Source organism: Choristoneura fumiferana, chromosome 24 (assembly GCF_025370935.1).
Source record: "Choristoneura fumiferana chromosome 24, NRCan_CFum_1, whole genome shotgun sequence".
In the NCBI taxonomy this organism is placed as follows: domain Eukaryota; kingdom Metazoa; phylum Arthropoda; class Insecta; order Lepidoptera; family Tortricidae; genus Choristoneura; species Choristoneura fumiferana.
The window spans coordinates 9,368,170-9,395,330 of NC_133495.1; the positions used below are offsets into that span (position 1 = coordinate 9,368,170).

Consider the following 27,161-nt stretch of genomic DNA (forward strand, 5'->3'; position numbering starts at 1 on the left):
ACTACGGAAATTCTACGGAAGATTCTGGGACCGTCTCAGAGAGAAAACGGAAGCTGGAGGGTGAGTTAGAACATTGGAGACCTAGTGTCTGAGCCCAATGTTATTGGAGAGACCGAAAGGTTTAGACTCCGGTGTCTTGGATACGTCAAAAGGTTGCAAGTGGATTGCGTCGTGAAGAGAACGTACTTGGGACGACCGAGTGGACGTAAACCGGTAGGTTGTCCTCGGTGCAACTGGAGGAACAAGGTCCAGAGAGCCAGTACAATACAATACAATAACTCGTTATTGCACCCAACACATTGAAAGCAGTACAGAAACATAGGTGTATACACAGAGATTTTCTCTTTAAGCAATACAAATATGTATAATAGAGCGGTAGAAACCTTTTGGATCTTGGGTTCGAAGGCTGGCAAGAGCTGGCCCAATATCGTTAAGCATGGCATAGTCTGGTGTTGCAGACCAAGATCCACTTCGGGTTATTGCGCCCACATAGTAACCATTTCATTGCTCAGCGAGCTATGGAATGAGCTATGCTCAGAGTTTCTCTAAAGGATAGAATCCGCAACGAGACTACTCAACACAGAAATAAAGTCATCGACATAGCTCAGAAAATTAGCAAGTTGAAATGGCAGTGAGTTATCCATAGAACCGTCAATCGCTGGAGTAAACGAGTTCTTGAGTGGAGACCGACGTAGTGTAGGACGTCCTCCGGCCAGGTGGAGTGACTAGGTACCTGCGAAAGGCTGCTGGTAGAAGCTGGATGCGTGTAGCCGAGGACAGGGCACAATGGCGCTCATTAGGGGAGACCTATGTATGTCCAGCAGTAGACTGCTGCTGACTGATGATGATGACAGCAATTTGACGGCTGTTTGACATCGGTTATCGTCATACGAGTAGTAAATAGGTGCAAACAACACTTAATTTTATACGACCCCAAAATTACCCTGTAGTTTTTTATTTTATGTCCCAGTTTTTGTGTCCCCGGGAATGCAAAGTAAATGGTGACTCTAGCACAAGCACGCCAAATTGCATCGCACAAATGTCTTTATAATTCCGACACAGTTTTGAAATGGAGCGTACTGCTCCCTGGAGCACGCCCTTAGCACCGGCGGCCAACAACGCTTTTATTTTAAATTGTATGCTAATTGTACATAATATATGTTAAATAAACGGATTGTCATCATCATCATCATCATCATCATCATCAGCCTACAGCAGTCCACTGCTGGACAAAGGCCTCTTCCATGGCGCCACCACACTGTCTTCAACCCCTTGCATCCATCCGCCGCCAGCAACCCTCTTTAAGGTCGTCCGTCCACCGTACCTCGGGACGCCCTACTCTACGTTTTCCCGTCCGTGGTCTCCATTCAAGGACTCGTTCGCTGCGAATATTAATTAAAATTAGTAAATTGAACGGTTCGACTCACGATTAAACTTATAAGCCATGAACGGTCGACTAGTTTCGACCTTTCGTTTCCCTATAGTGAGTAGAGTACGTTCAAGACGATGACACTCGATGCACTTCTTTTGAAAAAGATCTTCCGATGAGATCGAAACTACTCGAACCGTTCCTGGCTTATCTGGCTTATAAAAATTGGACTGCTGCATTTGATTTTATCCTACTAATATTATATACAATGGTTTAGGTTAGGTTTATTGAATAAAACCAATATTTTATTTTGTAAAATTTTATTCTTCAGTAAATCGCATTACATGAATACCGAATCATAGTCAAAAAAAATCTGAAAAGTACAATTCCTGGCAAAAATTACTAGAAGTCTCCGCACTAGGCTTCAGCTATACCGCGGGGAACCAGTTAAATGGTATGTACAACAGAAATTAATATACTACCTCTAACAAGCAAATGATGATTGATGATGGATAAAGAAAGGAAAGTAACAAAATGCTTATAATGAAATTGACAAGAAATCAGTTTGTCAAGAAATAATTAAGGACGAGATCATAAAACATAAACTTCATAAAACATGCTAAATTTCTTGACGTGTGTTTAATTTAGTTTTATTTGACATTGTTTGGTTCCTTTTGATTATTTGTGTTTATTTGTGGTTTGATTTGTTTTTTTTATTTAATTTGATATTTTTGTTTTATTTAGTTAGGATTTATCTTTAGTTTATTAGGTTATGTGTATAAAGTGGACAACTGAAAATGGTCAAATTTTTGAGAAATAATCATAAGATCTTGTCTAAAATTGCTTCAGTGTCATCATAGTCACATAAAATGTCCAATATGTCAATAAGTTAAACCAGCACGCTACGACTCACGATTTTTTGGCTTTATAATGTAAATCAAAAAAGTCATCAATAATCTTTCTTCTCGCTCACAAAGAGCCAATTTATAATCTGTTTTAAACGTCTCGTCAAAGACTTTTATCCAAATTTTATTATTGTTACAAATTGGACTGAGGGATCTCAAAACTTACTGGAGGGTCGAGTGTCGGAAATCTTATTAAATCGTTAGCAGGGGCTCAATGACAATCCCCCTTATTCATAAACGACAATCAAACCTATTTTAGTTAAAATGCCGCTAAAATTCGTTTGTCTTTATCTGTCACTTCGACATTTGTATTTGTTAGAAAGGGACAAAGCATTTGTTAGTTAACATAAGCTTGTTAAGTTTTATAAATAAGGGGGTAAATATTTTACTCGTAATTATGGTTTTAAAGCTATTAACATTCGCTTGTTTTTGGCTTGCAATGTTCGTATGTATGCAAATTTTCTTCAAATCTAGCAAGTTGAATTTCAACTAAATCTAGTAATCGGATTATTTTGATTTGATGTGTGTAGGATGATAGTTTAAGCAAAGTCGACAAAAAGTGCAAACATAAAAGTTATGTTTTACTTAAGTGTTTTTTTTTGTTTCGGTTTGTTTCTTTTTGGGGATGTGTTTTACAGGAATTTGTTTTCGATCTAATTTAGATTTCAATACGATTAACTGTAAGAACGTTTAAGTCGAATATTGTGTTTCTGTATGAAATTTACAATAAAATTAAAACGATGTCAATATCCGTTGAAAATAAATGTTTTGTCAGTCAATACCCGCTGGCTATTTGCGAACCTGTAACGGGACGTTTAAAAATAAAAAGTCCAAATTTATCGCGTAGGTTGGGGGCTAAATGTAAATAGCTTTGTAATTTTATTTGGAAATTAGTCAAATGGGACGAGACTTTATGCTAAAAGTTACTGTCTTACTGTCTCACCCCCTCACTGTTAAGTTACTCAAAGTGAGAGATATGATATATGTGATGCTGTTTCCGTTTAGTTGAAAAAAATAGACAGAGACAGCATCACACATCATAATTTGTCACATAGAATAATATCTGAAGAAAGAAACAGAAAGAACTTTACAGAGTCGTTGTACAGGAACCCTTATGTTCAAATTGTAGGTACTGTCTATACTAATTTGTTTAAATTATGACTGTCGTAATAAATTGTATACCTACATAATATAATTTTAGCTCATTTTTGTAAAAAAAATCTTCAGTAGATCTCAAATTCAAATTAAAAAAAAAACAAATCATTTATTCAGTAAACAGGCCGCAATGGGCACTTTTACACGTCATTTTTTAAACTACCAGCGCTTTCGGAAAGACCATCATTGGCAGAAAGTCATTTTTTCAACATAATATAATTACAAATAAAATACTTAAAAACTACAGTATACAATAAAATAAAAATAAATACAATAATAATTATAAGTATGGGGTCCCTTAGTTACAAAACTAAACACTAACTATTATCTACGTTCAATGGAAGTGTAGACTGCTTCCACCGTCATTACTCTCATTACCTACATCAAATTTCAAATGTTTGTTAAAAATCTGCTTTTTTTTAATGTCATGCGTGGCAAGAATAACCAGGGCAGGTATCTTCGCACTAGGCCTTGCCTAAAATGCGAGGTCTCAGTTAAATACTTCAAAACTCTAATTATCAACATATTCAAGATTTCCTTAATCTAACAATCTTATCGTATTAATCCCATCTAATTTAATCTCATTGTTACAGGCAAGTTTAGGCGGGAATTCCACAGGTCCTACTTCAAATGCTTCTGCTGCTGCCACGCTCCTCTCTCACCGGACAGAAACGGGACCTCTTTCGCGCCCATCGGCAGTTCCCGCGCCGGCACCACCCGTACCGTCGTCCGCCGCAACGACTCATGCGCTTCCTATAGACTCACCCACCTCTCACCTTCCAACCACAACAGCATCAACCGAGACTTCGGGAGAAACAAGAACACCTCCTTCATAGAACAAACCAACGGCAACAGAAGACCCAACATTCGAGAAGATTCCATCAGCGAACCAACTACCAGATTCACACTTACCACGGATACCTGCAGAGATTGACGATTGAACAAAGATTTTTTTTGCAACGCCGACATGAGAAACCGAGAGGGGATAGAGACCTACATAGCCAGAAGCACCAACAGTATTGATTGCAAACCATATTATGATTGTTTTAAAGGTGGTCCCTCTCACAAGCACGATAAAGTTTATCTAAGTGATGAGAGGCATAGTGATACGTATACAGATTATCGCGATTGTGACAATGAATGGAAGGAACTCTTCACTACGAAAGATGAAAGCAAAAACGGGTTCACGTTTAAATTTAATCGCAGTCTTAATAGTTGTCAGATTAAGAATAAGAGAAAGATTAACACGGTCTATTAAATTATTGATAGTTGTAATTGAAGCTGTGTGAGATATTCTTGAGCATCTTGGATGAGGTTGTTGGATAGTAAAGGATAATTTAAAATTTTTGGTAGAGTGAATCAATCTTCTATCAAAAACTATTGCTTGTTATATCATATCTGTTTGCTCTGGGCCGTGTCCTATGTAAACATAATCCATATATTTTATAGCTGTAAATAGAGAAACTGCATATTTGCAGGTAAATTAAAGTTTTTTTTTTGTTTTTGTTTTAATCTGCATCAGTCGCCAGACTATAAGCAGATGAGGTGTATGAAGAATGGCGTTGTGTAAATTTAGAGACCAGTGCCTCTTGCATTACTTAAATAATGTGGTTACGTTTTAATCTTTTAACCACACTGGCATTTTGGAGCAATCCTGAAGCAAGAGGATTGGAGTGATGGGTGAGGCGAGAGGATTGGAGTGATGGGTGAGGCGGTAAATTAAAGTTGAACGATTTTTTTTATGTAAAAGCGGACAAGCGAGCAGATGTTTCACGTGATGTTAAGAGTGATTACCGTCGCCCAAAGACATCCGCAGCATAAAGATAAGAAAAAAAGAAGAAATACTATGCTTTAAAATAGTTTTTTTTTTCGTTTTGTCCTTTCAGCGTAATATTTATGTTCTGTTTCCGCAATGTGTTGATTACAACGTTAAACAGACTTCGTTGTTACCTTTTATTTATTTATCTTTAGCCTGGTTATTTTTCAATAATGGAAAATGTACGAGATATCATAATTTATCCTTTCCATGCTTGGCTTTTTTCACAGAGCAGCAGATTTAAACATGCAAAATTTTGACCAATAAGTAATGAAATGAATGACTGATCACCAATCACAAATACCTTTAGTACGAGAAGGTTAGCAGATTAATTGCATAAGGAATGAGATATAGTTTTTTGAAAAACGTTATGATGCTTATTACGAGAACGTTCTACAGGTAGATAAGGAACCAAGGTGGTGAACCTACCGGCTGTATAATTAACGAGAATGGTGATGATAGTCACACAATATTCCATTGAATGGTGGCAAAACCATAATATATAATTTTATCAACCAATATTTAGACTACTTAGCAATATCCAATAAATCGGTATTGGATTCCTTCTCGATCAGCTCGTTGGGCGGGGCATATAGCACGGAGAACGGATGGCCGTTGGGGCCGAAAAGTTCTCGAGTGGAGGCCGCGGATCGGCAAGTGCAGCGTAGGACGTCCACCAACAAGATGGACGGATGACCTGGTTAAAGCCGCAGGTTTACGGTGGATGCAGGCCGCTGCCAACCGAAGCAACTGGAGGTCTGTGGGGGAGGCCTATGTCCAACAGTGGACGTCCTGCGGCTGAGATGATGATGATGATGATGGATTCCTTCTTACGCACATTTGTTAACTTTGTTGATACCACAGACTAAAGTGAATACATCCTTCTAATGTTAGGAATAGGAAAATTTATGAGTGTGTTTTTTGTTCTTGCACGCTAAAAAGGTCGGATTTTTAGATGATATTTTAAAACTATGAAATTAACTATAACGTGTGAAAGAATATATGAGACAACCGATAAGTAACACGAGAATTTCACAGTAAATTGATTGCTTGTTTCGAGTATAGTTCATCGAAATCGTGGCACAAAAGCTCGCAAAGTATTCTTACGCACAATCATCTTTCGCAAGTAAAAGTTTCATTTATTAACACTTCTATCATTTTGTTTTGTACCATCTGTTCATGTTTATGCAAGGCACTTAGCGTAGGAAAACGTGTTTACAAACCCTATTGACTTTCGTAAACTGTTCTAAAAGCTCGTCTAGCGATTGATTCACTTTGTTTTATTTAACTTACCATTTTAGTTCGACAGTTGAATTGGAATCCCGGGGTTTTATTTAATACCCCTGGGAATAATTGATTGATGCCTGCATTACATTGCGGAGATCCATATCAAAGAACGACTTTGCTTCTCTGTTGACACATGTGCACAATGGCTATGTTTGTATTATGCCACATTCACATATACTTGTCGTGTTGTGTTGTGATGCTCTCTGTCTTCTCTTTCTCGCTCTATAGCTAGTGATGCAACACAACGCAAGCCGTTACAACACAACACACTGCATCACATAAATGTGAACGCAACCATATTATAAAATGTATGAGACGGATACCGTTCTGATGCGTTACGACACAACACGGCAGATAAATGTGAATGCAGCTTTATCATAAGAGTTCGGAAAGGGAGAGTTGTTTTGAGAGTTTGCATAACATGGACGTACCCTGTTATTTAGTGATACAATACAATACAATACAAAGACTCTTTATTGTACACCAGACATAGTAAGCGATACAGAAAAAAGATACACAGAGAAAAAATTACAAGTGATGGTGGTCTCATGTGTTATTTTCATTATACTAACGAAATTATTTTATCAAGACTGCTTTTCTACTGAGAGCTTATTGTTGCCGTTTAAACACGTTTAAATACGAGTAGATAGAATCAAAAAAATGCATTGAAAATAAAAAAAATAGAGAAACTCATCGTCATTTATAATAAGTACCTGGGCAACCGAGCTTTTCTTGGACTAAAACTCGATATCAAGCGTTTTTCCAGACAAAAAACCAAGCTAGATTGATTTATCATCCCCGAAAACCACTATATACCAAATTTCATCGAAACCGTTGGAGCCGTTTCCGAGATCCTGGAGATATATTTATATTATATCTAAAGAATTGCTCGATTAAAGGTATTAGATTAAGTATACAGAAATGTTACAAAAATTTTAAAAGGTTAGTCAGTACTCGTTTTGCAATATTGTCATTTTAGTTAAAATCACAATGAGTAAAGTTTTGTTTTCTTTTATTATTAATTTTCAAGGTTTATCCATATTAATATCTACACATGACATTAATGACGTAAGAATAGCTCACCCTTTCCGACCTCATTCAGAATCAGATTTCCTTTATTTCTACGTTAAACGACATAATAATTTAATTTTTATTGCTATTTTTTTACAACTCATAGTCATAACCTTTTTTTTTCTTAAGAAGTATTTTGTAACTGAGCAGAAAGTAAAATGTTTTATAACTAATTTATTTTCCCAAAGGGGTCAAAGACCATAATATTATGACGAGTATTTACAATGCATTTCCGTTTTTTCTTGTTCTATAGTATAAATTTTAGGAATATGTAACGTTTATATTAACTAGTCATATCTTGCACGCGTAAATATTTTATAAGGGTTATTGATGTCTTAGCTGACGGATATACATGTACTTATCATTATTCATCATAATCCCTACTAATATAATATTTTAAATGCGAAAGTAACTCTGTCTGTCTGTCTGTCTGTCTGTCTGTCTGTTACTCTTTCACGTCGAAACCACTGAACCGATTTTGATAAAATTTGGTATATAGGTAGTTTGAACCCCAAGGATCAACATAGGATACCTTTTATTCCGGTAGAGGGCGCCACCGCGCGATAACCTAGATCCGCGCAGACGTAGTCGCGGGCATAAGCTAGTTCCTTATAATTCCTACCGTGTCTAGTAATTTATTTTATGTTGTTATAATCACATCAACCTTTGGAGCACGGCTGCTGCAATGTCAAAAATTTCGTGATAATATCAACATAAAAGCCGTGATTATTTTTAGGATATTAAGAATCATTTTTGAACGATTTTACTGTCGTCAACGTGCATTTTTTTAAGATTTGGGAAGAAGTATTATTGTTGCAAATGTTTTTCTTGCAAGTGTATACCTAAATAAAGCCATGTTGTTTCAGACGGAACAAAAGAATTTTTTACAAATTACAAAGTCTTTTTGATGAGTTTGTTGCTTGTTGATAATTATGAGTATTTTTAATAACTGAATTGCACCAAATTTTACTTTATCGAATAAAAACCATTTTATGTTCGTTTAAAATATTTATTAAGAATTTTATAGTAGGCGGTTCCATTTTCCTCTGTAAATATGAACCAAGTACCTATTAGATGATTTTTCTACTTAATTATAGGTAATCATTAAATACGCTTTCAAAGATGTTCCCTAGTTTTTTCTCTCTCTTCTCCTTGCTAAGCTCTTGTTGAGCTATTATGTTTTTGTACGATACCTTGTATTTTTGTGAAGTGTTTAAAATATGTTAAAAATACATGTTAAATATTTGTGTGAACATAAATTTAAGAAGTCATGCCTAATTTTTATTTATGTTATGATCATTGTAGGTACAGAAATAAAAATATAATAAAATTATTGAATAAATTTTTTTTTTTTATTTTTAAAATATACTGAAACGTGATCTGTTGGCATTCTTAAAAACAAAGAAGTTACAAAAATATAAAACAACCATCAATACAAAAAAGTTTTGACAGATGAGAAGTTTCGTATCGCTTAAAATTCCAAAAAGGTTAGCCAATTCACTTCAAATATACCTCCTGAGTTCTAACTTTCAAGTCAAAATAACTTTATTCAATCAAGGCTATACAAGCACTTATGAATGTCAAAAAAAACTACCACAGATTCGGAAAAACTTCTCCTGAGAAGAATCCGGCAAGAAACTCAACGAGGTATATTTTTTAAAGAGATTAACAATTATTTTTTATATTATACAATAAAATACAATACAAATATTCTTTAATGCACACCATAAAGCAGTACAAAAAACTTATAATATAAACACTTACATTCAGAGTAATTGATTATAATACCTACATCACAAATATTTACTACGTGTGGAAACTACCTTATTTTTTCAAGATGGCTCTCTCTCCCAAAAAAACTCTGTGTGACGGCAACTCAAAAGTTTAAATATTCCAATATAGTTATTTTTTCATAATTCAACTTGCATTTTACTTGAACAGCGTACTAATTATCTTTCCCTGTTCCTCATCCACGACCACTCTGAAAAGAGCGTTCGTCAAAAAAAAAAGATAAAAACACCATGTTTTTTATTAATGAAAAGGCTCTAGTTTGACAACAGCTCCCGTTCTATCAGCAAATGTGACGCAGGTCTGTTATCTATGGGCAAAGTTACGAGGCGGAACGCGGAGGAGGCAGCGTGGGCGCCTAACAAGTACGACGTTTTTAATATTGTACCAGTTATGTAATTGGGCGGGCACTTCGCATTACCTACGCAAGATTTTTTAAATGACAATGATTTATGACTTTATTATTGTTACAGTTCCTTTGACATGCAATACGGTATTTGACTATTTTGTATATGTTTTATAAATTAAAACTACACAATGCCTGTTATCGAATAGAGAAACCATTTTTAAGCTACCTTTACAAATAATAAAGTTATAAAGGTTTGAAATTCAAGATTAGACAGAGAAAGACATACTGGCATGTGACGTCACACGCCAGTACCGCCATACTTGCTGCATAGAGAAAAGCGTTTGAGAAAGAGACAGGTATATAGATTTTTCAAAAAATCACTATAAATCCAATTTTCAACCGATTTAAATTTTCTCTTCGCTAAACACTATCTGTATACCTATATTTTCATAAAAATATTAAGATATGGCAAAATCAGGAGTTGTCAAATACCGTATTATTTAAATATTACAGATTGATTATTGTTACCTATTTAATATTTATTATTCACTAATATTTTTTTCATTTTTTCTTTACTTCATATTACTGTATGTTTGTTTATTACCGTCCAATTAGGTAAGTCCAACTTCGAGAAGGAGGTCAATCGTCGAGTCCAACTCGGATGGACAGCGTTTGGGAAACTCCGCAATGTCTTTTCGTCCAAAATTCCTCAGTGCATTAAAACGAAAGTCTTTAACCAATGTGTGTTGCCAGTGATGACATATGGATCCGAGACGTGGCTTTACTTTAGGCCTTATAAATAGGCTCAGAGTTGCTCAGCGAGCTATGGAGAGAGCTATGCTTGGGGTTTCTCTACGGGATCGAATCAGAAATGAGGAGATACGTAGAAGAACAAGGGTCACCGACATAGCCAAGCTAAATAGCTCGTTGAAGTGGCAATGGGCGGGTCATATAGCACGGAGAGCGGAGGGCCGTTGGGGCCGAAAAGTTCTCGAGTGGAGGCCGCGGATCGGCAAGTGCAGCGTAGGACGTCCACCAACAAGATGGACGGATGACCTGGTTTAAGCCGCGGGTTCACGGTGGATGCAGGCCGCTGCCAACCGAAGCAACTGGAGGTCTGTGGGGGAGGCCTATGTCCAACAGTGGACGTACTACGGCTGAGATGCTGATGATGATGATGACTGTCTGTTTCTTGTATGGTGACTGCTTGTTATTTTGATTTTTTTGTTATAGTAGGTATTTTTAAAATTCCTTACTTTTACTAATACTTATACGCCAACAGGCGAAACATAGTGATACAAATTATAATTGTTTTTTTCCACTTGTACTTTTGTTTACCTATGTTTTACAAATAAATAGTTCTGATACTGATTCTGTCTGATCTCATCTCCATATCTGTACAGTACAACCAGAACGTGTGGATGAGGAACAGGGAGAGATATTAGTAGTACATTTATCATCGTCCCAGCCAAATATACGTCCCACTGCTGGGCATGAGCCGCAGCTCCCACTCGGGCCCAGCGCGGATTGGGAACTTCACACACACGTCGCTTCGCAGGTTTGTGCAGGTTTCTCACGATTTTTTCCTTCACGTACATGAATTCCGAAAAACTCAGAGGTGCGAGACGGGGTTTGAACCCACGTTCAAATAAAATAAAATGCTCAGTTATGACGACCGGGTGGCCAAGTGGTTAGAGAACCTAACTACGAAATTTGAGGTCCCGGGTTCGATCCTCGGCCGGGGCAGATATTTGTATAAATAACGATGTTTGTTCTCAGGGCTTGGATGTTTTAATAAAAAATAAAAAAATAAAAAAAACGTATTTAAGTATGTATTTGTCTAAACTCCAATTCAATAGAATCTGACAATCCTGTAGACACTTCCAGCCTACTAATATAAACACCGGGCTGCCTAAGGCTTTGTGATGTGACTATTATTCTTTTTTGATTCCTTTTAGATGATAATTGCAACAACAGGGACATATATAATCAAGTGTGCCCACGATAGGGTGTCTTAAATATGTAGAAAATTGACAGATTCTATTGAATTGTACTTTAGATAAGTACGTTATCCGTTGCCTAGTAACCATAGTACCTATAAGCTTTGCTTAGTTTATGATATTTATTTATTTATTGGAATATTAAGATTCACAAATACAGAAGAATTATACATATATTAGAAGATATAAAGCAGACGTGGCCTGTATTCTTGTAATGTTTCTGCTTTTTGTATAAGAAAAGACGTTGGCCTATTTAATAACCTTTTGGTAGGATAAAGAAATTACTATTTTTTGAAGAAGCTGACTTTCAGCTTTATTTATCACTCCGACGATAGTCCAATTATAGATAATTATAGACTAAAATGTTACCCCGAATATTAATTCATTGAATCCATCAAATATAGTATTCTGACGTAATAACCGTTTTCGACGAATCGTATGTCACCAACAAGATAGTCTACAAAGTGGGCCTTTTAATCGTATATCCTTAAACGAGCAATTCTTGTACACATATTTATACTAGCTTTTGCCCGCGGCTCCGCCCGCGTGGTATTCGGTTATCGCGCGCTGTTCCCTCGGGAACTGTGCCTTTTTCCGGGATAAAAAGTAGCCTATGTCACTCTCAGTCATATATCTCTATGTCAAAAATCACGTCGATCCGTCGCTCCGTTACGGCGTGAAAGACGGACAAACACACAAACATACGAACACACTTTCGCATTTATAATAATATAGTATTATAGTATGGATATAATCAGAATCTCGGAAACGGCTCCAACAATTTCGATGAAATTTGGTGTGTTGGTTTCGGAGATGACAGATGGATTTCGCGAAATAAATCTTACCCGTCAAACTGAACGATATCAGTTCAGCGACTTTTAGAAATAATTCGTATTTTATTTCTATTACATTGTAAAGTTTATTCAAAGAAGCAATGTAAAACAACATTTTTGATGTTTGCATCGTAACAGCCGACGTCAATTCAGCTCTAGGATAGCGTACCGATAATACTTTTTATCTACATGCATATCATAACTTCCCTATTATATGTTCAGAAACGACTATCAAATGGCCTTTATTAAGAAACTTGGTATCTGCGGGTGCATCTTAATGTTTACATTAAAGTATCGGTAATACTTTTTTTAACAATGCATATCTGTACATATTGTAGAAAACTTATGACATGCATGTAGATAATAATTATTATTATAAATAAAACTTTAGTTTTTTATTATCTGTTTTATTTAAGCTTTGGTAGGTACTTCAAACTAGTTATCAGTAACACTAACTTAAAAATACAGGCCATATCTGAACATATTATAGAAAACTTATGATATGCATGTAGATAAAGTTATGTATGCGGCTATACATACTTAGGCATTATGCACCAGCCACATAAATAAGTATTAATTTGCATAAACCCGGGACAATAATAAAAATACAGGACAGTAATAAAAATACAGTCAGCAAATTTAAAAAAGCTTCTAACTTGTAAATATAAAATATTAATTAAAACTTATTCTATTCAAGTCCTTTGAGTATTAAACCCTGCAAACGCTTGACCAAGTTCAATTTAATTTGATTTTAACTTGGATTTATGGATGGAAAATTTTGGATGTCGGGATTAATTTTTATCTCTTATGCAGCATTAAGCAATTGTTACGTTTCTTGATTATTACTTGTGCAGATTAAATAAGCACTCAACGGAATCACTCATTAACTTTTACTAACATTATGAGTCTTGAAGGAACATTGCCCTTTTCAGGATAAATAAATTCAAATATAGCCTGTCTTCTAGTGTCCGTTCCCTCGGGATCTTTGCAATTTTCCAGGATAATACTATCTTATGTCCTTTCCAAGGACTCAAAATATCTGTATACCAAATTTCACCTAAATCAGGTCCAGCGATTTAGACTGTTACAAGCAAACAAACAAACAGACTTTCGCATTTATAACATTAGTTCCCACTAAAAGTTTAAATTTCGCATTACTTTTATATTACTGGCACTTGAGGTTCATCTTAGGCCTCTAGGTTGGCAACGCATCTGCAATACCCTGGTGTTGCAGATGTTTATGGGCGGTGGTGATCTCTTACCATCAGGAGACCCATTCTCGTTTGACATCCAGTCGAATAAAAAAAATAGATAGATAGAAGATAGATAGATATAAATCATTTGTTCATATATAAACAATTACAATTTACACAATTACAATAAATGCGCCAAACTGGATTGACCAGTTTGTTGGCGCGCCGCGCTCAAATCACTTTATTTAATTGTTTACGATGTTTGAGTTATTGTAATGAATAGAATAGAATAGAATAGAATAGAATAGAATAGAATAGAAGACATTTATTCACATTCACAAAGACACACAAATACAACCAAACTAAAAAAACAACAACAGCAAACACAAATAAAACAAAAAAAAAAGAAATACAAAAATTAAAATATATGATTTTGTGTGTCCTCGCAAAAGTGAAACGGCCGCTGACTCAGCATTATGCTAATGTTATTAATATTTTAGCGAAGACATGCATATTAACACTAAGATGAAGCCGAGTTAAATTAACAACCTACAATTAACAACTACTTCAAACTTCTTGAAGCCGCGGTGGCCGAGTGGTTTGACATATGGCCTCTCAAGCAGAGGGTCGTGGGTTCAAACCCCGGCTCGCACCTCTGAGTTTTCGGAATTCATGTGCGGAATTACATTTGAAATTTATCACGAGCTTTACGGTGAAGGAAAACATCGTGAGGGAACCTGCACAAACCTGCGAAGCAATTCAATGGTATGTGTGAAGTTCCCAATCTGCACTGGGCCCGCGTGGGAACTACTGCCCAAGCCCTCTCATTCTGAGGAGAGGTCTTTGCCCTGCAGTGGGACGTATATAGGCTGGGATGACGATGATGATACGCCTCTAATAGTGCATTTTTAAGCTTACTCTTAAAGGAAACTTTATGGCATTAAAAATTCGACGAGTCAAATAGTCCAATGTTCTTTCACCATAGTATTTGCAACTTTTTGGTTCAACATAATGCGGCCTCTTATCAGGTCTCAGTGACCTAATGTTAAGGTGTCGAGGCCTCTTGTGGTCGTTGCAATTGTACTGGTCAACGGCCACAAGATACCTAAACTTTTCTTGGACGGGGAGGACCCCACACACCCCATATAGTTGATCGTAATTATCTTTGTGTTTAAGTCTAACTCTTTTACTCACAAGCTGCTTTAAAAATCATAATTCTAATGACTTAAAGGAAAAGTCCTCCCATAAACAATGAGACAGTACCCAATCAATGATTCCATTAACGCATGGTAAACTACAGACAATGTTTTTTTGTCGACTGTATTTTTAAGGTGGTAGAACTTTCCTAACATTATTCTAAGCGTGTTTTTTCCAACTAAAATTGACATCATATTAAATATATTGACCCGGATAACTCACGTCTTAAATCGAGTTTAGCTCGTCATGTTCGACGAAGGGCTACGGATTAGCCCGAAACATGTCGAGCTAAACTCGATTTAAGTGAGTTATCCGGGTCAATATATTTAATATGAGTGAGTCTCACGGTAGTTTCATGTTTAAAATTGACATCTACTATCATTCCCAGATATTTTGTCACTGTGCAGACAATCATAGTATGGCCAATAATTGATATATTAAATAAATAAATAAATATCACGGGACAATTCACACCAATTAACCTAGTCCCAAAGTAAGCTTAGCAAAGCTTGTGTTATGGGTACTAAGCAACGGATAAATATAATTATATAGATAGATACATACTTAAATACATATTAAACACCCAAGACCCGAGAACAAACATTCGTATTTTTCATACAAATATCTGCCCCGACACGGGAATCGAACCCGGGACCTCAAGCTTCCGAGTTATGCTTACGAGTACATTTAAAATAATACCGTTATTATGTGACCATTTCAAAATATTTTCAAAATCGATTTGTATTTTTCTTTCAACTTCACATAGGTCCTTATCTGCATACAATAGGCATGTATCATCAGAGTACATATAAATTTGGCAGTGTTGTATGACATTGGTCATGCTGTTAACATGCATAATGTATCCAACTGGGCCATAAACCGAGCCTGTTGGTACACCAGACGTCACACACGCTCCTCCACCGGACACCCCGTCCACAACCACTCTCAAGGTCCTATCCTTAAGATAATTTTTAAAGAAGATATTTACTGGGCCTCTCAAACCACATTCGGACATTGACTGGAGCAGCAGGTCATGGTCTAAAGTGTCAAATGCCTTTTTAAAATCAATAAACAACATGCCAACATGCTTTCTTTCATTTAAATACCCATTTACAACATCCGCAAACCGGGACAAAGCAGTTTCAGTGCCTGCTTATTGCTCTCCTGTAAAATCATCATAATTTTCACTTGGCTCATTATACCTACGTCTACTCAGAAGGTGTCGAGATAGTAAGTCCAGAAAAGAGAAAATTCCATATAAACTTCACCCCCCTATTTCACCCCCTTTAGGGGATGAATTTCTAAAAATCCTTTCTTAGTGCTCACTTACATCATGAAAGGAACCCTGTACCAAATTTCAAGTTTCTAGGCCCAGCGGTTTGGTCTGTGCGTTGATAGTTTATAATTTTTATTACACATTTAAGTTTATTCGAAGAAGCAATGTAAAGCAAAATGCTTGATGTTTGTAGCGTGACAGGCGACATCAGTGTTGGGTTCTAAGAGTGATAGCAGTATTTAATTTGTATGAAAAAGGGAAAATTAAAAGTAGCTGAACTAATGTTGTTCAGTTTGACGAGGACGATCTATGTTTTAATTTTTTGCTCGTATTACAGGCCACACCCGGTATATATAGATAGATAGATAGATATAGAAGACTAGGGCCGACTTGCAGGAAAAAATAAATCTAGATTAAGTAGTTAATCCAGGCTTAAGCTTGACAGTTCCATACAATTTGTCATACTAAAGTGAGTTTAACGCTAACTCGAGATTTATGTGTTTCCAGCAAGTAGCCATAGGTGTAAAGTGTGTAAGCACCTTAATTGTATATCGTACCGTTTGGCTGGCACGCGTAAGCTATGTTTCTGCCGAACCGTAAATTTCAAGGAATGCGAAATTGCTTGGAATTCGTTAACTTTTAATCGTTGTTTAATGTACAATGTTTGAGCTTCGCTATTTTTTTAGGATTCTGCAGCCAAACATACCACGGTTAAATGGTGTCTCAGAAAATCTTCAGAAGAGTGAGTCTTCAGAAATAATAATAATAATTATAATAATTCATTTATTATTAACTTAGTGGCTTATACATAATTCTTAGTAAGAACTAATTAGCTAAGCTTTAGTTATAAATAGTTAGTTTATACATACATACATACATAAAATCACGCCTCTTCCCCAATACAACTTTCTAGTTCTAATAGGCTTTAAGTTAAGCCATGGACGGATGGACAAGCAGATAGACGGACGGACAGACAGACATGAAAAAACTATAAGAGTTCCGTTTTAGCATTTTGGCTACGGAACCCTAAAAAGGTAATACGTAATTAAAAATACGTAAATAGAATAGATGCGCACCAAATAACAATAGAAAACAAAATAATAGAAACTCCCAATCATTTGTTGTTTTTTTTCTGTATATTTATTTCTGCTCCTACATCGACTTAATTAAATTGGTTTCTGTAGGTACTATTGTCTGTAAATTGTTTTTGACATTTCGTCTTTGTGTAAACTTATTTTACTGATACTGATTACACAAGATAGGTTCAATAGAAAATATTTATAGTGTATTATTGTATTGTATTGTAACTCTCTTGTTATATTTGTATTGTATTGTGTATCAACCCTCCATTACAAGGCTACGTTCGTCCGCAGAGACTACATCCTTCCACTTGCTACGATCCTGGCATACAACTCTCGCTTCTACATTCATCAATCTTTTCATGCATGCACGTCGGTTTAGAGTACTCCTGACCCGACCTTTCTTCAGAACGTCCCCGATTTGATCGTGGTACGTTCGTCTAGGCCTTCCTCTCCCAACGTTCCCATTCACGCTCGTCTTATAGATCTGCTTAGTCAATCTGTTTTCATTCATTCTCTCAACATGACCAAACCATCCAAGCATACCTAGCATCCAAGCATCCCAAGCAAACAAGTCAGTTTATAATAACCTTATAAACATACGTAAGAAAATTGAAAACCGACATTTTCATTACATACGATTAGTTCAACATGTCATAAGCGGGTGAACCGATTTTAATGAAACATAGTTAAAAAGCGCGGTTGAATTGTATTATTATCATAGAAGTCTTGTCGTTACGTTCATACTTACTTAATTCTAATTAAAATATCTGAGACTTCAATATTAGTTTTATTTATTCGTTAACTAGCTGTTGCCCACGGATGCACATGGAATTCGTTTATCGGTATCCCGCGGAAACTACGCTTTCATGGAATAAAAACTATTTTAAGTTCTTTCCCTGGACTCAAACTACCTGTATACCGAATTTCATCTAAATCAGTTCTGCAGTTTAGACGTGAAGAGGTAATAAACAAACAAACAGACTTGCAAACTTTCGCTTTTATTATTAGTGGAATAGTATGATTTTAATATAAAGAAGCAAAAGCAACTCTCGGTCTTGGTAAGCCCGTAACTTTTCCTTTTTGGATTAAGTACAAAAGTTTTGGACATAAAGTAAATCTGATTACTTAGTTAAGTTTATCTCTAGGTAATTATTTAAAAGATAATATTTTATCAAAGTTTTTGTTTGCTTACACAAATTATAGGAATTTAGGAAAAGAAAGAAAATTAAATCTTTACGGGGACTTTTTTCATCACTTGAAATAAAAATGTACTTTCTGAAATAGTTTTTTACACAGGCCAAGTAAAAAATAATCTTACACGTCAATGTCATTATATGACGACCGATAGCCAAGTGGTTAGAGGACCTGATTACGAAGCTTGAGGTCCCAGGTTCGATTCCCGGCCGGGGCAGACATTTGTGTGAATAATACGAATGTTTGTTCTCGGGTCTTGGATGTTTAATATGTATTAATTATTTAAGTATGTTTGTTTATCCGTTGCCTAGTACCCAGCTTTGCTTAGTTTGGGACTACGTCAATTAGTGTCAATTGTCTCTGGATATTTATGTGTGTGTGTGTGTGTGTGTGTGTGTGTGTGTGTGTGTGTGTGTGTGTGTGTGTGTGTGTGTGTGTGTGTGTGTGTGTGTGTGTCCGTACGTGGCAGTGTTAGCATCATACATCTCGGCCTATATACTTCGACTTTGACGTCCTACTAGGGCGCAGGCCTCCTTTCATAATCAGAGGACTTCTGCCGTAGTTCTCACGCGGAGCCAGTGCGCATTGCGAACTTCAAACGCATACCATTGAATTTCTTCTCATCTGTTTCCTTACGATATTTTCCTTCGCCGTAAAGCTCATTCCGATAAACTTCGAGGTGCGAGTCCGGGCTCAAACCCACGACCCTCTGCTTGAGAGGGCATATCAAACCACTAGGATATTACGACTTCTTTTCTTCTCAAAACAATTGACGGGCGTACTTCAGACCAATCCATTATTCCGGCACCGTCTTTGATCTGGATTTTATACGAATGCTCAATTGGATGGTCCATAAAATGAAAATTTTCGCTGATCATATGCGATAGTAAAATATTAGATCGTAAAATGATAGTGGCCAGACGGCGTAAGTTTACCGTTAAAATTTAACATGGCTCATATTCATACGCGGGGAGTTTCACGGCGTCAACTTTTGTCGGATGAGTAGAAGAGCGGTGAAATTACTGGCACTTGAGGTATCCCATCTTAGGCCTCTAGGTTGGCAACGCATCTGCAATACCCCTGGTGTGGTAGGTGTTTATGGGCGGTGGTGATCTCTTACCATCAGGAGACCCACTTGCTCGTTTGCCATCCAGTCGAATAAAAAAAAAAAGAGCCTAAAGGTAAACGTCCACTTGTCGGTATCGTACGCATCGGACGCATCGCACGCAACGGATCGTAGTATTCTTTGTATAGAAACTCATATAAGTGCGTCCACCTGTCCGCATCGTAAGCATCGCACATGTCTATACAAAGCAACAAATCCGATACGTCCGAAGCGTACGATGCGGATAAGTGGACGCCTACCTTTAGAGGGGATTTCGGGATTTACTCGAGTGTGTCAGATAAACATAAGGAAGGATACAGGCATCCTGCTGAGTACATCTACCATATTAAGCAGGTGGTAGGACCTTGTGCAAGGTCCGCCCGGATTGCTACCACCATCTTGCTCGCTAATCCTGCCGTGAAGCAGCAGTGCTTGCACTGTTGTGTTTCGGCGTGGAGAGTAAGACAGCCGGTGAAATTATTGGCACTTGAGGTTACCCATCTTAGGCCTCTTGGTTGGCAACGCATCTGCAATACCCCGTGTGTTGCAGGTGTCTATGGGCGGTGGTGATCTCTTACCATCAGGAGACCCACTGGCTCGTTTGCCATCCAGTCGAATAAAAAAAAAATTAAATAAGTAAAATAAATAAATAAATACCACGAGCTTCGCGGTGAAGGAAATCATCGTCATCGACCTGCACAAATCTGCGAAGCAATTCAATGGTGCGTGTGAAGTTCCCAATACGCACTGGGCCCGCGTTGGAACTATGGTCCAAGCCCTCTTGTTCTGAGAGGAGGCCTGTGCCCAGCAGTGGGACGTAGGCTGGGACCATGCGTCCCACTGCTGGGCACAGGCCTCCTCTCAGAGGGCTTGGGCCGTAGTTCCCACGCGGGCCCAGTGCGGATTGGGAACTTCACACGCACCATTGAATTGCTTCGCAGGTTTGTGCAGGTTTCCTCACGATGTTTTCCTTCACCGCCTTCCGTGGTGGCCTAGTGGTTTGACCTATCGCCTCTCAAGCAGAGGGTCGTGGGTTCAAACCCCGGCTCGCACCTCTGAGTTTTTCGAAATTCATGTGCGGAATTACATTTAAAATTTACCACGAGCTTTGCGGTGAAGGCTGGGATGGGAATAAATAAATATCATGGGACACTTGACACCAATTGACCTATTCCCAAACTAAGCAAAGCTTGTACTATGGATACCTACTAGGCGACGAATAAACATACTTATATAGATAAATACATACTTAAATACATATTAAACGTCCAAGACCCGAGAACAAATATTCGTATAAATAAGTCCATTTTTGATTCGGAAGTGACGCAAGCTCGAAAAAGACTGATCTTTTGAATGGGAGCGTTTTTACGGTTCACTGTCACTTAATACCTGACGCGCCAGAATATTTTTTTTAATTCTTTTTATTTATTTATTTGCTACTTGTACTATTATCTATTCTGTGTTGCTACTTCCAGATGGCCTTAACTACCACCACGCAACGCAGATGAACAATTTCGGTAACACGCTGGAACATCTTATGAACTAATAATGTGACTGACACGCTTAAAGTATTTCCATGTTTTTTTTACCTTTTTGTAAATCCGTAATGGCTTCCCCCACCACTGAAAGGGGAAACATTATAAAACTTTTTTTCTTCCTTCCAACTTATCTACAAAATGTAATAGGTCCCCACGACGACGAGTTAATCCCCATTTAGCACCATGGACCCCTTGAATCGTGTAATAACTTAACCTAACCCATAAAAAGTTGGAAAACCCGACTTTGTCACTTCAAAGTTCAATATCTCAAAAACGGCTAAGCCGATTTTGATAAAACATGTCTAAGAACCATCGCCAGAAAACCTGCTTTCAATTTAAAAAACCGCATTCAAATCGGTAAACCCGTTTAAGAGCTACGGTGCCACAGACAGACAGACTGACACACACAGACACAGACACACAGCGGTCAAACTTATAACACCCCTCTTTTTGCGTCGGGGGTTAAAAACGAATCGTGCCAAAACATAAATGTGAAATGAGAGTCAAGTTCAATATTAAGTTACTAGCTGTTGCCTGCGACTCCGTCCACTTAGATTTCATTTATCGCTATCCCGCGGGGACTAGGTACCTATGCAATTTTCCGGGATAATAAGTATCCTATTAACTTCCTGGGGACTCGAACTATCTGTATACCGAATTTCATTTAAATCGGTTCAGCGGTTTAAACGTAAAGAGTTAACAAACAAACAGATTTACAAACTTTCGCATTTATAAACATTATGGGATCTAAATAATACAGTACAGTCAACGTCATAAATAAGTGATCGCTTTTGTACCTTGTCAATTTAACGTCATGTTTGAAAAGCCATACGAAATTGTGTAACAACCAGTGATCGTACTTTTTCCAGCATTTTTGGTGCAGTGCTAGGGTTGTCAGTAGTGCCCAATATTAAATTGTTTGCACCAAGAATCAAAAAAAAACAAAAATAAAAATAAAATAGCGTATTCAACAAATCGGAAATACAGAAAATATTATCAGAACATGTAAACCCAATATGCATAATGAAGAAGGGTTTTTACTACGAGAATATGAGAAAATGTAACGTCGACAACCCTAGGTCGCTGTCGTGTGTCATTTCACGTCATTGCACCAAGAATGCTGGAAAAAGTACGATCACTGGTAACGACTGAAAGCGAAAAGGTACACAAATGATCACTTATTTACGACGTTGACTGTACAAGTAATATAAGCATTTGTTTAATGATTTTGATATGAAAAGTTTCTATTTTTATCTGAGAAGCTGCCAAAAAGTAATTATTTTGATTTAAACCACTGAATGTTCTTTAATTCGTGCCCGTTCATTTCAGTTGGATGGCTTCCATAAACTTCTTATAACCATCGGTTTGATTTGCTTTAAAAGTTTTAATTATATTCAGATGAGCGAGTATTGAAATAAATATTGGTTTCATTTTGCTTTCATCAGTTTTACTTTTACAATTGACTTTGGCTATGTCTGTGCGTCTAGACACGGCTAGGGCTCTGAGATGGTCTTGAAGATGTGGATGGCAGTTAGAAATGACGAATGCAATAGTTATTTGTGTCACAAGGGAGCAAAATGGTGTATTTACGGCGAGGGCGTAGATTGAATCCAGAATGTAGAGAAGGATTCTGCAATAGAATCCTGAGCGTAATGAGGGATTCAAGTGTTAACGCCCAAAATGAAAATAATTTTGCTCCCGAGTGGCTCATACAACTTTTCACACCGAGCATTAAGAAACTTGAAAAAAAAAAAATTTAGCTATTATTAAAGAACAATCAGCATAGAAAATGGCGAGGCTTTACAATTATCAAATTCATAAAATGGCATTTGCAATAAAACACTTAGAAAAGCCTTGAACAGAAAAGTTGAACTTTGCTCCCTCTCGTCAGGGAGGAAAAGTTACTTTTCTGAAGGAGAGGTGTGAAAAAGCTTTATAATACTTGCATAATATTTCTTAAAAAAGTACTAACTACTGTTATAGTTTTGAATAAAAAAAGAAGATAAAAATTAAATAGCGAAAATTTTAGCTAGTGTGACACCGCGGCTTCTCATTGGCTGCAGATCGCGTATGTCGTGATAAGCGAGGTCCCTGATTGGCTGCCGGTGACGTGATACAAGCTTGAATAGCGCTCCCGTAGCGGGCAAGATTGTTGCCGCAATAAAAAGTTTGGCGTTAACAGGCTATGTCTTAAATAAGGAAATCTATAAAGGAGGGTTTTTTTACCCACTGACAATTTTTATCTTCAAACATAACATAAACCGCGCGGACCGGGAGACGAGCTGTCGGTAGGCCTCCAACAAGATGGAGCGACGAGCTGGTTTAGATCGCGGAATCGCGGTGGATGCGGGAAGCACAAGACCGGTCTGAGTGGAGAGCTTTGGGCCTATGTCCAGCAGTGGACGTCTTTCCACCATGATGATATCATAAAACCAAAACAATGCGTTCAAAAACCTGAATTATCGACTTATTTTTAAGCTTTAATAATTTAAATTGAATCAATCTAAGCTTCATAGCCAAATATTAGTAAAAGAAAAATGTTAAAAATATTCCCTGAAAAATACCTACGTGGTCTGCATAAAATATTATGAAATGGGGGATATTATTTGAAATTCTACGGGCATTAGTGCCAAAAGGCTTTCCCGGGATGCACATTCAATGAGCCGAGAATTTCACAAATCTTCGTATAAGGATGATATAATGGTGCAATTTGTAACACTCACCTTTCCTCGGATATGGATCACGTATGTTACCAAACAAACCGTAAAAATTTCGTTTTCCAAGGTAGTTATGCGTGTAGGTACAGCAGCAGGAATAGATGAGCAGTTAGTTGTGGTGCTCACAACTTGCTGACTGTAGCTATTTTTTTTTCAAAGTCAAAATATCTTTATTCAATTTAGGCTATAACAAGCACTTATGAATGTCAAGTGTTCGTTGATTCTCTCTCTCTCTCTCTCTCTCTCTGCACAAAATTTTTTGTGCTCCGTGGCACAAAATTTGGCCCAAACTACAAGGATATTCATAATAATACATCATCATCATCACCTCAGCCGTATTACGTCCACTGTCCGCTGTTGGGTTGTTGTAGGCCTTCCCCATAGACCTCCAGTTGCTTCGTTTGACAGCATATTATAGAAAAATCCCGAAATCCCAAGAACTAATTTCACGAATGATTTTCATACGACGTTAATGAGACAAAGTTTATTTTTATAACTAATAAATACGACTAGATGATCAGATGGTCTAGTAGTTAGAGAACCTGACTACGAAGCTTGAGGTCCCGGGTTCGATTCCCGTGTCGGGGCAGATATTATTTGTATGAAAAATACGAATGTTTGTTCTCGGGTCTTGGGTGTTTAATATGTATTTAAGTATGTATCTATCTATATGTCGGCGGCCGATCGTAAAATCCGCCAGATCACGAAATTCCTAGGCATATCGTGAAATGCCGCCATTTCATGAATTGGCTAAGGGACATCCGCCATATCGTTCAAAACTCACCGTTTAACGATTTGCCTAGTGACGTTTAGGCAGATCATGAAATTCCTAGGCATATCATGAAGCGCCGCCATTTCATGATTTGGCCAGTTTAGGCAGATCATGAAATTCCTAGGCATATCGGTTCTGGCACTTCGCCGGCCGCTGCCGCGGCACGCTCGCTTCGCTCGCTCGGCTCGTGCGTCGTGATCACAATAAAACTAACCACTCCTCGCTTCGCTCGTCGTACCTAAATTTTTCTATATAAATAAGTAACAAACTAGTGAATACTTTATTTATCAACAAAATACTAACCTCTAAAATACGGGCAGACGTCCATGGTTTTTTCACATTGTGCGCAGAATACGTTTGAGTCACATAAAAAAAACGGAGCTGATGTTCAAAAGCTTCTTTTGCACTTCTATTTTGAATTCAATCACTAGTTTCGGTTTAAAGATCATTTTGTAGCGACGCCGACATTTTTCACGCGCTAAACAAACACGACCGGTCAGCTGGTCACGGCCGCCATTGCATACGCAGCGCCACCAGTGGCCAAAAAAGAAACTATTTTACGATGTGCCCGGTATAGAGCTAGGAATATCGTCGAATGCGTTGCTCTAATCGATCTGCCGTATTATTTCTCAGGCACATCGTGATATGCCTGGCCAACGTTTAGGCATATCATGAAATGGCGGCGTTTCATGATATGCCTAGGAATTTCGTGATCTGGCGGATTTTACGATCGGCCGCCGACATATATAATTATATTTATCCGTTGCTTAGTACCCATAACACAAGCTTTGCTAAGCTTACTTTGGGTAGGTCAATTGGTGTGAATTTATTATAACTTAATAATTTATTTAAATAAACGCATTATTTTGATGACAGGTACAATTGAAGTAAAAACTATGCTAAAAATAATTTAACTATAGAGGTATACCCACAGAAATAATAATAAGAGGATCCTCTATTCCTAAACGATTCGCCTAAGTTTCATCCCTGCAGAAGAGTGCCCATAAAGCTGCATTTCCACGCTGGATTGTGATCCCAACCCAATACATTGGACGAGAAATGCGCCAGCCCTATATCGTCATCGGTAATTATATTTTTTAATTGTACGATAACTTTAAGATAGATAGATTCAACAGCAAAAGGCGAAAATATGTAGTACCTTGAGCGCCCTACATATTTGCGGCGTTTGCTGCCTCAATCTGTGCTGCTCTGCCCGCCTTGATTGATGAAGAGGCTTGGAATGGCACGAGGGTATCCACACAAGTGGCATCCCAAATAAGTGGCCGACCCATTTGCCAGGGAATAAGAGCTAATCCATCGGGTCTCTTTCCATCATCACTGGCAAGCCCGGGAGGTTCCAATATAGAAGGTACATTAAAGGTGCAGCCACACCGCTGCTTTAGAACGGTGACGGTACAGAATCGCAGTGACGCATCGTATGCGCACCGTTTTTATTGCATGCTCTCCACACCGCTGCTCAAAATACGCAGACTGTGCGGAATCGCAGTGACGTGCCGTGAACGTCACGACTTTTGGTAGAGAGCATGCCTTATGCTGGAAGGAGCCCGGCCGATTATATCAATAAGGCAAGCGTGGCGAGACAGACGACCGGCATTCCTTCTGCATGAGTCCGTGATGGCCCAGGCGAGCAACAGTTACTCCGAAGAGACGTTTTTCGACAACAACGATAACAGCAGACTGATATAATATATAATATGTGTTGAGACCCTTGGTCCGTGGGGTCCTAGCGCTTTGAAACTTTACAAAGAAACATCGAAGAGGTTGGTAGACGTCACAGGGGACCGAAGACCTGGCAGATTCCTCGGACAAAGAATTAGCCTAGCAATTCAGAGAGGGGGAACGCTGCTAACATCTTCGGGACCTTGCCTAAGGGATCCAGGTTAAATCATTTGTTTTAGTTTTCATTATTAGTATTGTTAGTCTTTTTAATCCCCGACGCAAAAAGAGGGGTGTTATAAGTTTGACCGCTATGTGTGTCTGTCTGTGTATATTTTTTTATCTAAGCGTCGTCGGTGTCGGGGGACCGCTAAGGTTAATACTGTTACGGCGGTGGGTTAGGTGGAAACTTTGATCGTGCTTTTCGACCCATTGGAGGCGTTTTCAGTAGGCTGGAATACGGTTTCAGGCCGTTTCAGAGGATGCTCTATCACATATTAGTTTATCAAAATTTCACCCAAGTTGCCGTCGTTTTCAGGCGCCTGAAACATGTTTTCAGTCCGTTTCAGGCCACCCTCTATCCGATGACGCCATAACCTGAAAACCCGTTTTCAGGCGTTTTCAGGACCCCTTATGGGCCTTTGAAGTACATTTCAGTATATGGCGAATTTTCAATAGGAGTGAAAGAGATAGCACGATTAGAAAGAGACAGCTATACTGAGAACATTCGAGAAGGTGTGTGACAAGGATAGCCTATATGTGTGAGAGAAACAGACTGATGATCCTGTTTCCGGAATATTCTAGTAACTGTGTGAGAGAGATAGCACATGAAAGAGA

At 37.8% G+C, this 27,161-nt stretch overlaps 1 protein-coding gene across 1 annotated transcript in view; it reads left to right on the forward strand.

The window, feature by feature from the left end:
* LOC141441460 (orexin/Hypocretin receptor type 1-like) overlaps nucleotides 1-8,488 on the forward strand; it is a 233,215-nt gene extending 224,727 nt beyond the window's left edge. Inside the window, exon 8 of the mRNA XM_074106209.1 lies at nucleotides 4,023-8,488. Coding sequence (XP_073962310.1) covers nucleotides 4,023-4,363 — 341 coding nt within the window. The 3' untranslated portion in view covers nucleotides 4,364-8,488. The remainder of the gene's footprint in view (nucleotides 1-4,022) is intronic.
* Nucleotides 8,489-27,161: the final 18,673 nt, after the last annotated feature.